Source organism: Eucyclogobius newberryi, unplaced genomic scaffold (genome assembly GCF_026437365.1).
Source record: "Eucyclogobius newberryi isolate DKJ021-1_F unplaced genomic scaffold, fEucNew1.0.hap1 SCAF_9, whole genome shotgun sequence".
Classification (NCBI taxonomy): domain Eukaryota; kingdom Metazoa; phylum Chordata; class Actinopteri; order Gobiiformes; family Gobiidae; genus Eucyclogobius; species Eucyclogobius newberryi.
The window spans coordinates 6,617,249-6,630,571 of NW_027316532.1; the positions used below are offsets into that span (position 1 = coordinate 6,617,249).

Sequence of the window (13,323 nt, forward strand, 5' to 3'; positions counted from 1 at the left end):
GAACTAGAACTAGTCTAGACCCTCAATAAAGAGAAAACATTACAGGCTTTGTAAGATTGGTCTTAAAATTAAATCCTCCACTTGGACGCATGACTAACATCTTCAAACAAGAGCCACATTAAGGGATTACATTACAATATAACTAAAAGATGAAATGAGCTGGTAGGCTTTAAAAAGAAAAGAAAAAAACAAAAACCTAATGGATGAGTTTTTCTTTATCTACAGACCTCTGTGACTTCAGGAATTGGTTGTACTTTTGTCTGCCATGAGTATTTGGGGAAAAATAAATGACTGAAACTGTTTAATGAAGCCACACCTTCAGATAATAGGAAGTTTTACCTGTCCGGGATCAAATGATAGCAAATCTATTTCTTATACTCTTTGTTCAATTAAACTTTTGGTCTATATATCCAGCAAAAAAAGGTGACAAATGTGTTTTAACCCTTTTTATTAATCATATTGTCAAAAGATGTTACTAAAACAGGAGGAAAAGTAGTATTACAGAGAAGTGTTGGCATTGACGAGTAATAAAGGGCAGGATTAGAATGATCCGTAATGATTGTGAGTGTTCCTCCCTCGGGCTAAAGAGGGTCGTTCAGGTCAAGTGCAGGGCCTCGCAAAAGGACACACAGCTGTGCACTAGAATACAGAACAACTAGTTTGTAATATTCACACTAAATATCCACTTTGCAGAATGTAATTTGGACCTAATCCTACTTTGAAAAACACAATGCATTTTAACTAGACTATTAAATGTTCCAAAACCAGTATTTTTTTTACAAAAGTTGGATTTAAAGGGGCATTTTGTGCATTGTTCAATAGAGATGTTTTTTTTTCCCAGGAATCTCCCACAAAATGCCACAAAACTTATACCAAATATATTTTTGGCCATAAAAAATAAGGTATTACATTACTACATCATTGTTAGCCTGAATAAATAGTTCATAATACCCTAACTCCCTGTAGCTAACCCTGAACCCTTCTTAATACACTTTGTTCATTATGAATCAGGTCTTTGTTCATGCACTATTAAAACTAATTATGGTGTTGAACTTGTAGCATGTTTGGATATGTGTTTTTACGTTTTGAACTGTTATTGATAAAAGCTCAACCAGGGACAGACGAGAATAAGCACCAGGTATTCACTGTTTTGCATCAGTTGCATCATGCTCTGCTTGTAACTATGTATGACTGCATTGTCCCTGCCAAATAAATAAATACATAAATAGGGTTTATATTACATTTTATTAGTGAAACAATTTAAAAATACTGTATGCATATCACTAATGCCAAACCAAGAATAAAAATACATATTACAATTAAAACATTCTGAAGAGAGAAAATATACAAAGTCAAAAGTACAAAAACAATAGGCAGTAAAGTCCATATTAGTGTGAAGCTCTGTGTAAGTGCTGTTAGTAAAGGCTTTTCATAGATTCATAGTTCAACACGTGTATGTTTTATGTAAGTCCATAACTCCTCACAGGTTTGTCTGAGTGACCTCCCTGGTCTCCTGCACCAACACTCTCCTGGAGCCAGAGGGCGCACTTTTCCCTGTCATGTGCCTGACGCTGCTGGAGCTGCTCTTGTTGAGGACCCTCTGGGATCCTCCTGACAGACTGCTCTTGACCCCAGGCTGCTGGCCCTGAGCTGAGCTAGAGCCCATCACCAGCAAGGTCTGAGAGCCAGCGAGTCCGGGCTGTACCTGGCTCTGGCTGCTCTGTACCACTTGTTTGGAGCCCAACGGGCCCTCCCCCTCCACCAGCAACATCGTCGGTGAGCCGGAGAGAGAGGCCCCTGGCGCCTGTGTGTTCTCTACCAGCACCATCCCAGGGACCTGAGGCTGCCCCACAACCTGCCCTTGCATCATCACTTGCCTGGACATCGTAGTTTGTCCCTGCATCACTAGGCCCTGGTTGGGGCCGCTCGGGGGGGCATTTACCAGCATCACACTCTGCATGTTGGGCCCAGGGGCCTCCCTGAGCATCACTGTGTTCTGGACCGAAGGCTGGACCATGTAGTGCATGGGCTGTAGAACCGGAGCCGTGGTATAGTAGAGCTGCGGCTGCGGCTGCTGCTGCTGGAGGAGCACCATTTGGCCTTGAGGGGCTGGGCCCCTGGGGGCCTCCCTGATCACCTCTCTGACTGTGACTGTCTGAGAATGGTCAGAGCTCTCTCGCACCTCGCTGCTGCTGATGACCTCTGCTTTGGGGACGGGCAGTGGTGTGGGCACAGGGTTTAGTAGGGGCCCCTGGACCATCACACTGGACACTGCTGTGTGAGAGCTGATGGAGGTGCTGGGAGGAGCGGGGGCCCTCACTTCAGCCCGAGTCTTGCCACCACAGATCTCGGCCAGAGTCTTAAACTTGGGGTCCAGGTCATCAAGGAACTGCAGGTCGTTGTCCGGAGCCAGAGAGCTGCAGGCGCCCACGGAGCCAGCACAGGAGCCCTGGCCCTCATAGTCATACACCAGGAAACTGTCCTTCCCAGCCTGGTCATCAGAGCTCTGTACCTTCTGTGGGACACACAGAGACTCAGGTTAAAACTTTCATGAGTAAATGTGTTTATGAACGCGTGTGAGCGACACTGACCTGGTTGTAGTACTGTCCCAGGTAGTGGAGAGGCAGAGACATGCCGTCAAACATCCCAGTCTCTCTCTCTCTGTACTCGGACTGGAAACCACTGCCGCCCATCTGGTTCATGCCCATCTGGCTCATGCCCATCTGGCTCATGCCCATCTGGTTCATGCCCATCTGGCTCATGCCCATCTGGTTCATGCCCATCTGGCTCATGCCCATCTGGCTCATGCCCATCCAGGTGCCCTCCATCTGACCGGCACCATAGCCTTGATAATATCCACTGCTGACCTCTCTGGACATTCCTGTGTGCTGCTGGAACGCCATATTAGACATTTGGGCATTGCCCTTCGTCACACTGGTCAACGTTCCATCCACTTCTGCTGTTTGCATGTTTATCAGTGGAACATCCTGAGACAAAGGGCAGGCATTTTAAATAAACTTATTAGTGAATTAAACATATTCATTCTGAACATAATGCAACAATGGAAGCCATTTATTAGACTCTTACCGTGTTCTCTCCTTGGCCCTCTGTGTGGTAGTTAATGAGATGAGATTTGGTATCGCCATCGTACGGCATCTCTGTGAAACCCTTTCCTGCCATTCCTCCGCACATGCAGAAAAGAGCCAAAAGTGGGAGCACTGCAAAAATAAAGTGTTTTATTGGACTGAGCAACAAAATAATAGGTTGTGTAAGTTGGTGTTATTTCTTCACGGACTTATTATTGACTTGTTTCAAGGCATGTCTGTCTGACTTACTACACTTCCAATGCGTTAAGCAAATGGGGTAAACTTCATAATAACTTCTCATAATAACTAAAGCATGAACAAAGACTTAATACATAATGAACAAATACTGTATTTTCCAGACTATAAGTCGCACCAGCCAAAAAATGCATATTAGAAAATATATAAGTTGCAGTGGAGTATGAAATGCGGTTGCAAGTGTGAAAATAACAGATAATATCACATATAAGTCTCTCCGGAGTATAAGTATAAGTACAAGTATATAAGTATAAATATAAGTATAAGTTGCACCCCGGCCAAAACAATGAAAAAAATTGCAACTTATAGTCCAGAAAATACAGTAGTTTATTGAAAATGTTCAGATTCAGTCTTACAAACGACTTAAAGGCGTAATGGACGATTTTTTGGCCCAAATCTGAGTCTCATTTCCTCGTGGCGTGGACGGCCGATTTGTCCTGCCACATATCAATCTTAGGATGCACCTACCGCTCACCTGCAGCCTCGCCGTCCCCAGGAGAGCAGCACGTTTCCCTGTGTCTAAGCGCATGGATCCATCATAATATAGTTCCCTCAGTGTACGGGACAAAATTAAGACAGAGAAAGACGAGACGAGAGATGCGATGCGATCCGTTGCGCTAATAAACAAACGCACATGTACCCGCGAGGCTGTTGTGCGCTTCCGCACGGGGGGAGTGCGCATCAAATCGTCCATTAGGCCTTTAATAAACAGCCTGAATCATGTTGTTTATGAATTAAGTGTTCCTCAAAATCTTAAGCTAAATATTCTTGAAACTGAAATCTCAGAAAATAAAAGAAATAATATAGATTGAAAGTGTTCTCACATAAAAGCAAAAGCAGTCCAAGGAACAGCAGACCGATGCCTCCTGGACCAAACTTCACTTTCTTCTCTGGTTTTCCCTGTCCTCCTCGTTTGCCGCACTTGACTCCATCCTCACACGTGCACACTCGGACCTGGACTCTCTGCGGCTCAGGACACGACTCCCCCTGCTGGTCAGTGACGATAAACTCCACCTCATACACACCAGGCCAAAGGGGCTCTTCTTCTGTCCTCAGAACCACCGCTGTGTCTGTCAAGCAGAGCAACATTTCCAGGTTGATTGTGAGCTAAAGTGCTACAGCGACCGAGCTTGTTTCCTGTTGACTTGAAACGTGAAACTCTTTTATGTCGTATTGGCGATATTTTCTGTGATACACTTTAAAAATTGATGAACAGGTCAAGCCGCGTAGAACAATGAATATTTGTTGCAATTTGCTCACTGTAACCTTTCAAATTAGATTAACAATTCATTCCTAGTTTTTTGTCAAATACTGAATTTCTTTAGTCGACTCAGCCCTACTTTAACAGTACATTCAAATGATTATAATTATATTAGTAATTATTATTATTTTTCACAGTAAGACTGCATAATGCATTCACAGGAAGTCCACACGTGTATTAAATGTTCAAGATGAAGGTGGAATAAATGACTTCATCCCACTCCTGAGGGATCATTAACAAATGTTTGATCATTATTAACAAATTAGAAATACCACTAATAATTTGCAAATTCTGAACAGAAAACAATCAACAAACACCTATTCATTATCTATAAAACATATCTACAAAGCATTTATAAATGTAAATAATAATGTGTGTAAATAATACAATAAATGACATTACCATAGCCTGATCATACTGTGTGTTACCAATTGTCTAATACATGTAATTTATTGTTAAGTTGTATGCACGTGAACTCATTTCCATACTTGATTTCCTTGTACAGTACACTGCCAACAAATGTCTGACAAATGAATAATAAATATTTAAAAAGAGTCCTCACCATTCAGATGCTCCACCTGCCACTTTCCCTGCGTGTTCTCTGGGATGATGGTGAATCTGAAAGGCGGCCCGTTTGGGAACGCGTCCCCGTCGTTAGCGTTGACCAGGACCGCGTCGTCCGGCAGGCACAGGGTCTGCACGGAGCTGGTCAGAGTGGGACAATGGTCGTTCATGTCCTTCACCTGGATGGCTATGGTCCCTGTGGCGGTTTTACCAGGCATGTCTGTTTGGAGGTAGAAAGCAGGTTAAAAATGCAAACGGATATAACTTGGACCAACCGTCTAGATTTGGTGTATTTCCCCTTTTGCTATAACAATACGCTATACTTAAAGGACACAGTTTATGCATTATTTGTATTTTTATTGGCATTTAAATGCTAATGTAAGCACACAGTTGTAATGAATGTGATTTGACGGCAGAAATGCTCCGAACTAGTCTGGCAATGATTTATGACTCTCTGAGCTCAACTTATGACGTCACAAAACTAGAACATTTTATGAAAATGTGTGTTTTCTGAGGACTTTCCAAACAGGATTAATCAAACAAGCATGAATGAAGCTAAATGCATAGTATGTGTCCTATAACAGCGCACATATAGAGTATAATACACATAAAAGAAAATACCAAAACGTATACATGAATTTACATTTGTTTTTGCTACTCTGCATTGAGATGAATGAACAAATATAACAGGTACCTTCACTAACGCATAGGACTTCAGTGTAGTAAGTGCCGTTGACCAGTAGGGGTGACTCTCTGTCAGGAAGTTTGTTCAGTTTGATCGCTGCTGTCTCTGGATCAATGATCAGCCAGTTTCCAGGGTCATTGCCTTTGAAATACCTAAAGAACATGTGTTTTTAAGTGTTAAAGAAGACAAATAAGTGTAGATGATCATTTTACTCTTTGTTCATTGTAAACCGCAATATTGATCTAAAACGTTCATTGACTTCCTGTTCAAACTACCTAACTGATTAGCCCCGCCTCTTCCTAGTGACATTTCACCGTAGCAAAGAGCAGATTGTTGTTTGCTTGTTTTCATTTTTGAAAATGTATTGTATCACTCAGTCTTAATTTCACAAATAATCCCACCTAGGAGCTGATATGTGGGGGGATAAGTGGTAGATGAAAACAGGAATTTTCTGCACACTCGAGCCTCAGTTGCAGAATTTACTCAAACATGCACAAATCACTCAAAATACGACTTTAAGTAAACTAATGATGAGCAAACACGATTGTGACATGGCCAAACGCTCACTAAAGTTGATTTAGTGTAATATGTCCCCTTTAAAGTAACTTCCTGTTAGTTTATGGTAATGACTTGGGCATACCTGACGTTCTCCGCTGGTTTGCCCGTGTCCTGGTCTATGGCTTTTTAGTGAACGATGATTTCCTTTAAGATGGTGGTGCTTCCCTCAGAGACGGGGATCGCTTTGACTTTGGGGTCGAAACGTGGTCCCTCAGGCTCATTCTGCACGGTTATATTCACTGAATGTATAATAGTGTAACCCCCAGAACCACCGGTACCGCTCGCCCCACTGGCCCCGCCCGCCCCACTGGCACCGCTCGCCCCACCGGTACCGCTCGCCCCACCGGTACCGCTCGCCCCACTGGCCCCGCCCGCCCCACCGGCCCCATTAGCACCACTTAATCCAATATTAGTGAAAAACACGGAGCCATCGAACATCTCGGCTTTGTTTTTTACAATCACCCCGAGGTCCAGGTGCTTTATATCTTCGTAGTCAAGAGCCTGCAGGATTCAAAATAGTCATATTTAAATAGAGCCTGAGGTATAAAGTATGAACAGTATAATGATATTGAGGCATGTTAGCTATTAGGTAGAAAACTAGCCTTGATGCATAAAAGTAGCTATAGCACAAACTATGTAAATGAGACCTTGATATTTGGTAGAGTAACACTTTCTTTCTGTCCTGCAGTGTGGCACGCTTTTCTACAATTATCGTAAGGAAGCACCATACAGAAAATTCATGATTTAACCAGCAGAGGGTTAGAGAGAATCAGAAACAGTTCACAGGAACTTTGCAAATGGGTAACTGTCCTTAGACCCTCCTTCTCAGATTATCTCCTAAATATCAGTTGCTGTTCTTCCTGGGGTCTAATTTAAAATGATAATGCCTTCACGACGCCGGTGCTTTAGCCGTACCTTGTCGAGCATCAGGATTCCTTCCTGGGTCTTGGGGTCTTTTACGATGCTGAAGTATCCCGCCTCGTTCCCTTTGGCGATCAAAAACTCTGGCTCCCAGTTTGCAGTGCCCACCAAGTCCTTGTCCACTGCTTTGAACCTCATCACCTCCACGCCGTGCGTGTTTTCCATAATAGTGCCGGTATACTGTAAGACAAAAAGAATGCATGTATAAAATGTACAGAATAACCTTAAAATACATTAGAAAAACAAAGGACTTGTACTGTACCTTACTTTTCTCCAGAGTTGGCAGATTGTCATTGACGTCTTGGATGTTAATGGTCACTGTGCCAGTTCCAGTGTTGCCTCTTAGGTCACCGTTCAAATCTGTAGCTTTCACTATCAGGACGTAACGATCCAAAGTCTAAAAAATACATGTGAAGATTACAAATGTATCTATAGATCATTTCTATAATGAAAAAGGACACATTATATGCATTATACATTTAGAAAAAATATACATGACTTCACATGAGTCGGGCATTTCCCAGGACAGAAACTAAGTTAGAGCTCCATCTACCGGTGGCAAAGAGAATTACACAGGCGAGATAAACTAAGTTAGCTTTCAACATGTTAATGCAGGTATGTAGAGCTAATGAACGTTTTTTTGTGCCAGAAATGCTCAGAACGGTGACGATTTATGGACTTAAATACAGCAAAATAGATCTTAGAGCTCTACTTGGTGCGTTTGTGAAGTTCAGAGGGAGAGGACTTACTACACGATTCATCAAACCCGCACAAATAAAGCTAATTACAATGCAAGTTTTGATTAGTTTATCATTATTAGTGTTATAACATGATTAAAAGCTCAAGAAAGTACATTTTGCATAATATGTGTCCTTTAGATGTATAAAAGGGTCTGATGCCTACGATAGCGATGGACAGAGTGACGTTAACCCATACGTTACCTCTCTATCGAGGTTGTCCGACTTCACGCAGACTTCCCCACTTGGCTTAATGTAGAACATATCCTCCGGCTCCTGCCTCAGGATGCTGTAGTAGATCTTAGAGTTTATGTTCCCAGGTTCATCCAAGTCTGTGGCTTTCATATTCATCACCACTGTGCCTGAAAACAAGACAAACAGCACAGAGTTATAGCTTGAGTTGTTCTCTTATCAATGCTACACGAGACTATTTGTCATTCATTTTGTCTTAACATCTTCCTTTACAATCATTCGCCCCAGACGTTCTCCTCCATGATTTTAAAGTCTGGTCTCCTTCACCAGATTATGATCATTTCAGTGCCCCACATTTTAATATTGTAATTAAAGCGGTGTAAGCACTCTTGAACCTTCTGCTAGTGTCTCTTACGCTCAGACTGCGGTGTTAAAAAGCCTTCATAATGCACAGTATAGTACATGTAGTTAGTGATGCAGTATGAGGCTCTCACCAGCTGGACTGCGCTCAAACACCTTTCCAGACCTGATGACACTGGGGAAAATCGGGGCGTTGTCATTCTCGTCCACTACTTTGATTCGAATGTCAATCTTGGTCTCTGCGTGTTGCCCATCCGGATAAGTAGCAATCCCAGAGAGCTGGAAAACCAAAGCGTAACAACAGAAGTCATTGGCTGAACATTAGTGGGATGTTACAAAGTAACTTTTGATATATTTCTCACATTGTAGGTGTCAATCTCCTCTCTGTCCAGGATTTTATTCACTTTGATGAATCCCGTGTTGGGATCCACAGTAAACACATTAAACGGCGCCTTGTTTGCTCCAATCCCTTCCAGACCGTAGATGATGTTGGCATGGTCCTCGAAATCTGAGCGGATCTGGAACAAAATGCAGAAAGTTGTGAGAAAAAAGAATGTAGAAATGTATGAATAAGTATTATGGTGCTTATCTTGTTTAACCGATTGAACTACATAGCACTTATATCCTTAGTAAAAAAAAATATGCACATGTGAAATTATGAATTATTGTTAATATTTTCCATTTGTTGGATTAACTAAGAATAATATGAGAAAAATAAAATGGCAATCTATGCGCTGCCGTGAGCCATTTTGCAAATGTTTCCAGAAATCTGAAACGACTCTCGCTCATCTTTATAATAACTACACTTTTAATGCCTTAATAAAAGCTGAACAAAGACTTCCATTGCTTGTTGTTTGTTTGATTGAAGTCTGTGTAGTTAAGGTGTAGTTATTATAAAGTGGCGCTGAATGAAGTAAAGTCTCTCACTTTTGCGATGTACTCTCTTTTGGTGTAGTCCTCATTTTCCCTCAGAGGTTTCGCAGGCAGGATCCACTCTCGTCTTCGTCTCACCAGGGAATGAGCTTGAGCCGCAGCAACAACCTGAGGACACACGGAGGCAATAACTTCATGCTTACTGATAAATGGATTTGCCTTTCATGGATCGCAAGATAATAGATGGATAATATTTTCTGCTGTTTTGGTTTATTGTATGAAGGTACCAGAATTTCATCATAAATCAAATATGTTGTGTCCAAACAATTACGCAGTACTTAAGTATCACTACTTTTTACTGCAAGTTAAGTTAAGCAGTACGTTATGAACATGGTAAAACAATCTGCTCATGAATGTTAAGACTGTGCTTACAATACCAATAAAAAACTGCAGTACTTCCTTGTACTATAGAAGAAATGTTCCCATAAAACTAACGGTTTAAAATAAAGCTAGTGCTACATTTAGGTTCAGACGGTTGAACGTTTGGTTGGTCCAGGCCCAATACTTGAAACGTACTTTTGCCATGAGCACAAAATTTAACCAGTCCTTTTACAAATGTGCCAAATTTGACGACATTTAAGGTAAAAAAAGTTAAAGTTGCTTCATGCATCAAATAAACGACACAAATGAATCGCCGAATACAAATACAAGCATTTTACACAACCCAGCAAGCAACATAGAACAATAACGGCCTAAATAAAAACTACATATTTGAATACTTTTTCCATAGTACAGCTACTTTGACTAGATTACTATATACTTGTTTACTTACTTCTAGTTCTAGAGTGTCAAAGATATACGACTTTATTCAGCGAGTATTAAATCAATTATATCCTATGTATTTAATGTAGTGGAAAAGACTTGACAGACGATAATTATTACTGTTCAATGCTAAGGGAGTGTCTACAGAGCCGCGGTCAAATAGCCCAGCAGTTTCAGGAACCCTAACCCCCTAATCCGACACGGCCATATAGCCTCATGGCGAACTCTAACCCTAACCTTAACCCTAAACTTAACCCTAACCCAGCGCGGTCTAACCCGGCGCGGTCAAATAGCCCAGGAGTTTCAGGAGCCGCGGCACAAAATAACATACACTCCCTTTAACAAAATAAAGTGACTGAAGGCTAAATAGTTTATTCTTTTTGATATTTTAGTTATAAAGTGATTTTCGTATGTGTTTTTGAATCTGTATAGTGAAGTCGATTATCAAAATACAATTACGATTATTTTAATAGTGATCAAGATGATTCCGATTAATCGTTGCAGCCATAGTATCTTTCACTTTAAAGCTTTGTTAAGCCTATTACTAATGAAAAGCCTGATCATTCGATAATTGTTGTGACTCTTATCCCGGGGTTAGATCAGGTCATCTACAAAACAAATAGTAAAACAAAACTCACAATTGTCAATAGTAGGACGAGGCACGCGGGGGAAAAAACGCGACCCATCGTTGAAGGAAACTCCTGTAAAATGAATATAAAACGGTCCTTTATTTGTTTGTCCTTGCGCTTTGGTCCGTGGAGTCTTCTGTCCGGACTGAACTGATCTGAGGCGGACGCACGCGGGACCCTTTTATGAACAGGGAGGAGGGCTCGCGCGTCTCACTCACGTATCACTTACGTACGCCCCTCACCTGCAGCGCGCGCCCCTCCCCTCTCCATGCATCTCTCCTGGATGAGCCTGCAGGCCGGAGCAACAGCGGTTTGACGCCAGCGGAAGCCACACGTCTCCTAATGTTGAACTCAAGGGACACGGGAGCAAACGTTTTATTATCATGTTCATGCATTACTATTATTATACATTTAAATTAAGAAAAATACATGTTTCATATTTTAACACCTCAGTTATTTTTGCCATATCACTTTGAACTAAATTATAATATGCTCCGATTGTAATTTCATGACAAAATGTGTATTTTCCTCACAAAGTGATTTAATGCATTAAAAACGTATTTACAATATGCCTGATGTTTAAGTATCACATTTTGTAGCTTCAGTTTATATTATAAGGGGAGTTTGTGTGAAAGCAAAACACAATAAATTCAATCATAATACATGTTATGTCTATTTTGCAATGCAATGTTAATATCCATGACATTATTTTCTCCATAATTGTATTCATGTTCAAAATGTGCTCTGTGGGATGTTGCTGAAACGTGGCTTGTCAGTGTCTTATTTTTATTTATTTTTCCAGATGGATATGCAGTTCAATAGTGGCAATCCTTAAGCGCAGACTGTGCTCATTTAACATCAGCTGTTTTACCTGGTGGGGTCTTCTCTACCCTCTGCAGAGAAGACCCCACCAGGGACAACGCCCAGCACCTGCACTGAACAAGAGAGCACCTATGGGCACTGGCTGTTGTCTCTGTCCTGTCTGGTCTAAAATAAGAACGCGGAGCATGCCCAGAATGCCACGGCGCGCGTTCCTGTCCCGTCACGCGCGGAGAAAACAGATCTCACCGGCCTCTGGGTCCTGTAACAAGGAGCTCGGGACCTGCTCCAAGGGCAGGCCCGGTGTCCATCGAACAACCAGCCGCGTTGCCATGTGTCAGAAAAGAGAGCGCGCGCACGATGTAAATGAAGCATCAGCTTAAATAATGAACACATAGTTTATTCTTTTTGATATTTTAGTTATAAAGTGATTTTCGTATGTGTTTTTGAATCTGTATAGTGAAGTCGATTATCAAAATACAATTACCCCGCCATTAACCATACACATCACACATAAACAATTGCACACATTATAATATATATTGCCTCTGCTACAGCTTTAACCGACAAATGTTTTTTTTCTGTTTCATGGTTTGTTATTTAGTTATTTATTTCAAGAAACAAAGCAATAATAGTTTAAAAGAAATGTGCTGTCCAAAAATGTGAATATCTCAACCTCAATACATTTCCATTCTTTAACTAACTAAATGTAGACACACGTTCCATTAAATAGAAGATGCCACGTCTTCTCGCACTACAATGCACACATATCACAAGTGCAGAATTAACATTATGAATACGTTTTTGCATTTATTTGTAACGTTCATATTTTTACCACTTTGTGCTGCTATTTATATATTAACCAATTTAGTCATTCTACATATAAACAGAATGCCTTTTATAGTATTGAATCCATCAGTCAGTTTATCTAACAAACAGTAAGTCAAGGCAAGTTTATCTGTAGAGCACAATTCGTACACAACAGATTAAGGCATAAAAGAGAAGAGTGCAATTTAAAAACTATAAGAATGCAAAACAATTATAAAAAATAATGCAAATTGTAAAAAAAGACTAAAGAAAAGAACAAAAAAAGAAGAAGAGCAAAAAAGTAGGTCGCGCTCTCTCTAAACGTGTCGCAGCAGCGCGAGAGTGCGGCTGAAGCGTCAGAGTGCTGTCCCTCCGGCCTGCAGCTTCATCTTTCCCATCCGCAGCCTGAGGGCACGAGCGCGGCGCAGATTCCATGGAAAGGGCGAGAAACTAGAGCGAGATTACGACACTAAACACTTTCACACACCTTAATAAAAATAGGACTAAGCCTGGGACTAGAATGTGACTAAACAGAACTAGAACTAGTCTAGACCCTCAATAAAGAGAAAACATTACAGGCTTTGTAAGATTGGTCTTAAAATTAAATCCTCCACTTGGACGCATGACTAACATCTTCAAACAAGAGCCACATTAAGGGATTACATTACAATATAACTAAAAGATGAAATGAGCTGGTAGGCTTTAAAAAGAAAAGAAAAAAACAAAAACCTAATGGATGAGTTTTTCTTTATCT

The 13,323-nt window shown here is 41.2% G+C and overlaps 1 protein-coding gene across 1 annotated transcript; it reads right to left on the reverse strand.

The window, feature by feature from the left end:
• Positions 1–1,250: 1,250 nt before the first annotated feature.
• LOC140353969 (desmoglein-2.1-like) lies at positions 1,251–11,083 on the reverse strand. The gene is given in 14 exon segments (XM_072438768.1): positions 1,251–2,515; positions 2,592–2,987; positions 3,088–3,218; positions 4,166–4,411; positions 5,165–5,386; positions 5,861–6,003; positions 6,492–6,910; positions 7,325–7,510; positions 7,593–7,727; positions 8,272–8,429; positions 8,754–8,898; positions 8,982–9,137; positions 9,547–9,660; positions 10,953–11,083. Coding segments are annotated over 14 exon segments (3,534 nt in total). The 5' UTR covers positions 11,001–11,083; the 3' UTR covers positions 1,251–1,480.
• Positions 11,084–13,323: the final 2,240 nt, after the last annotated feature.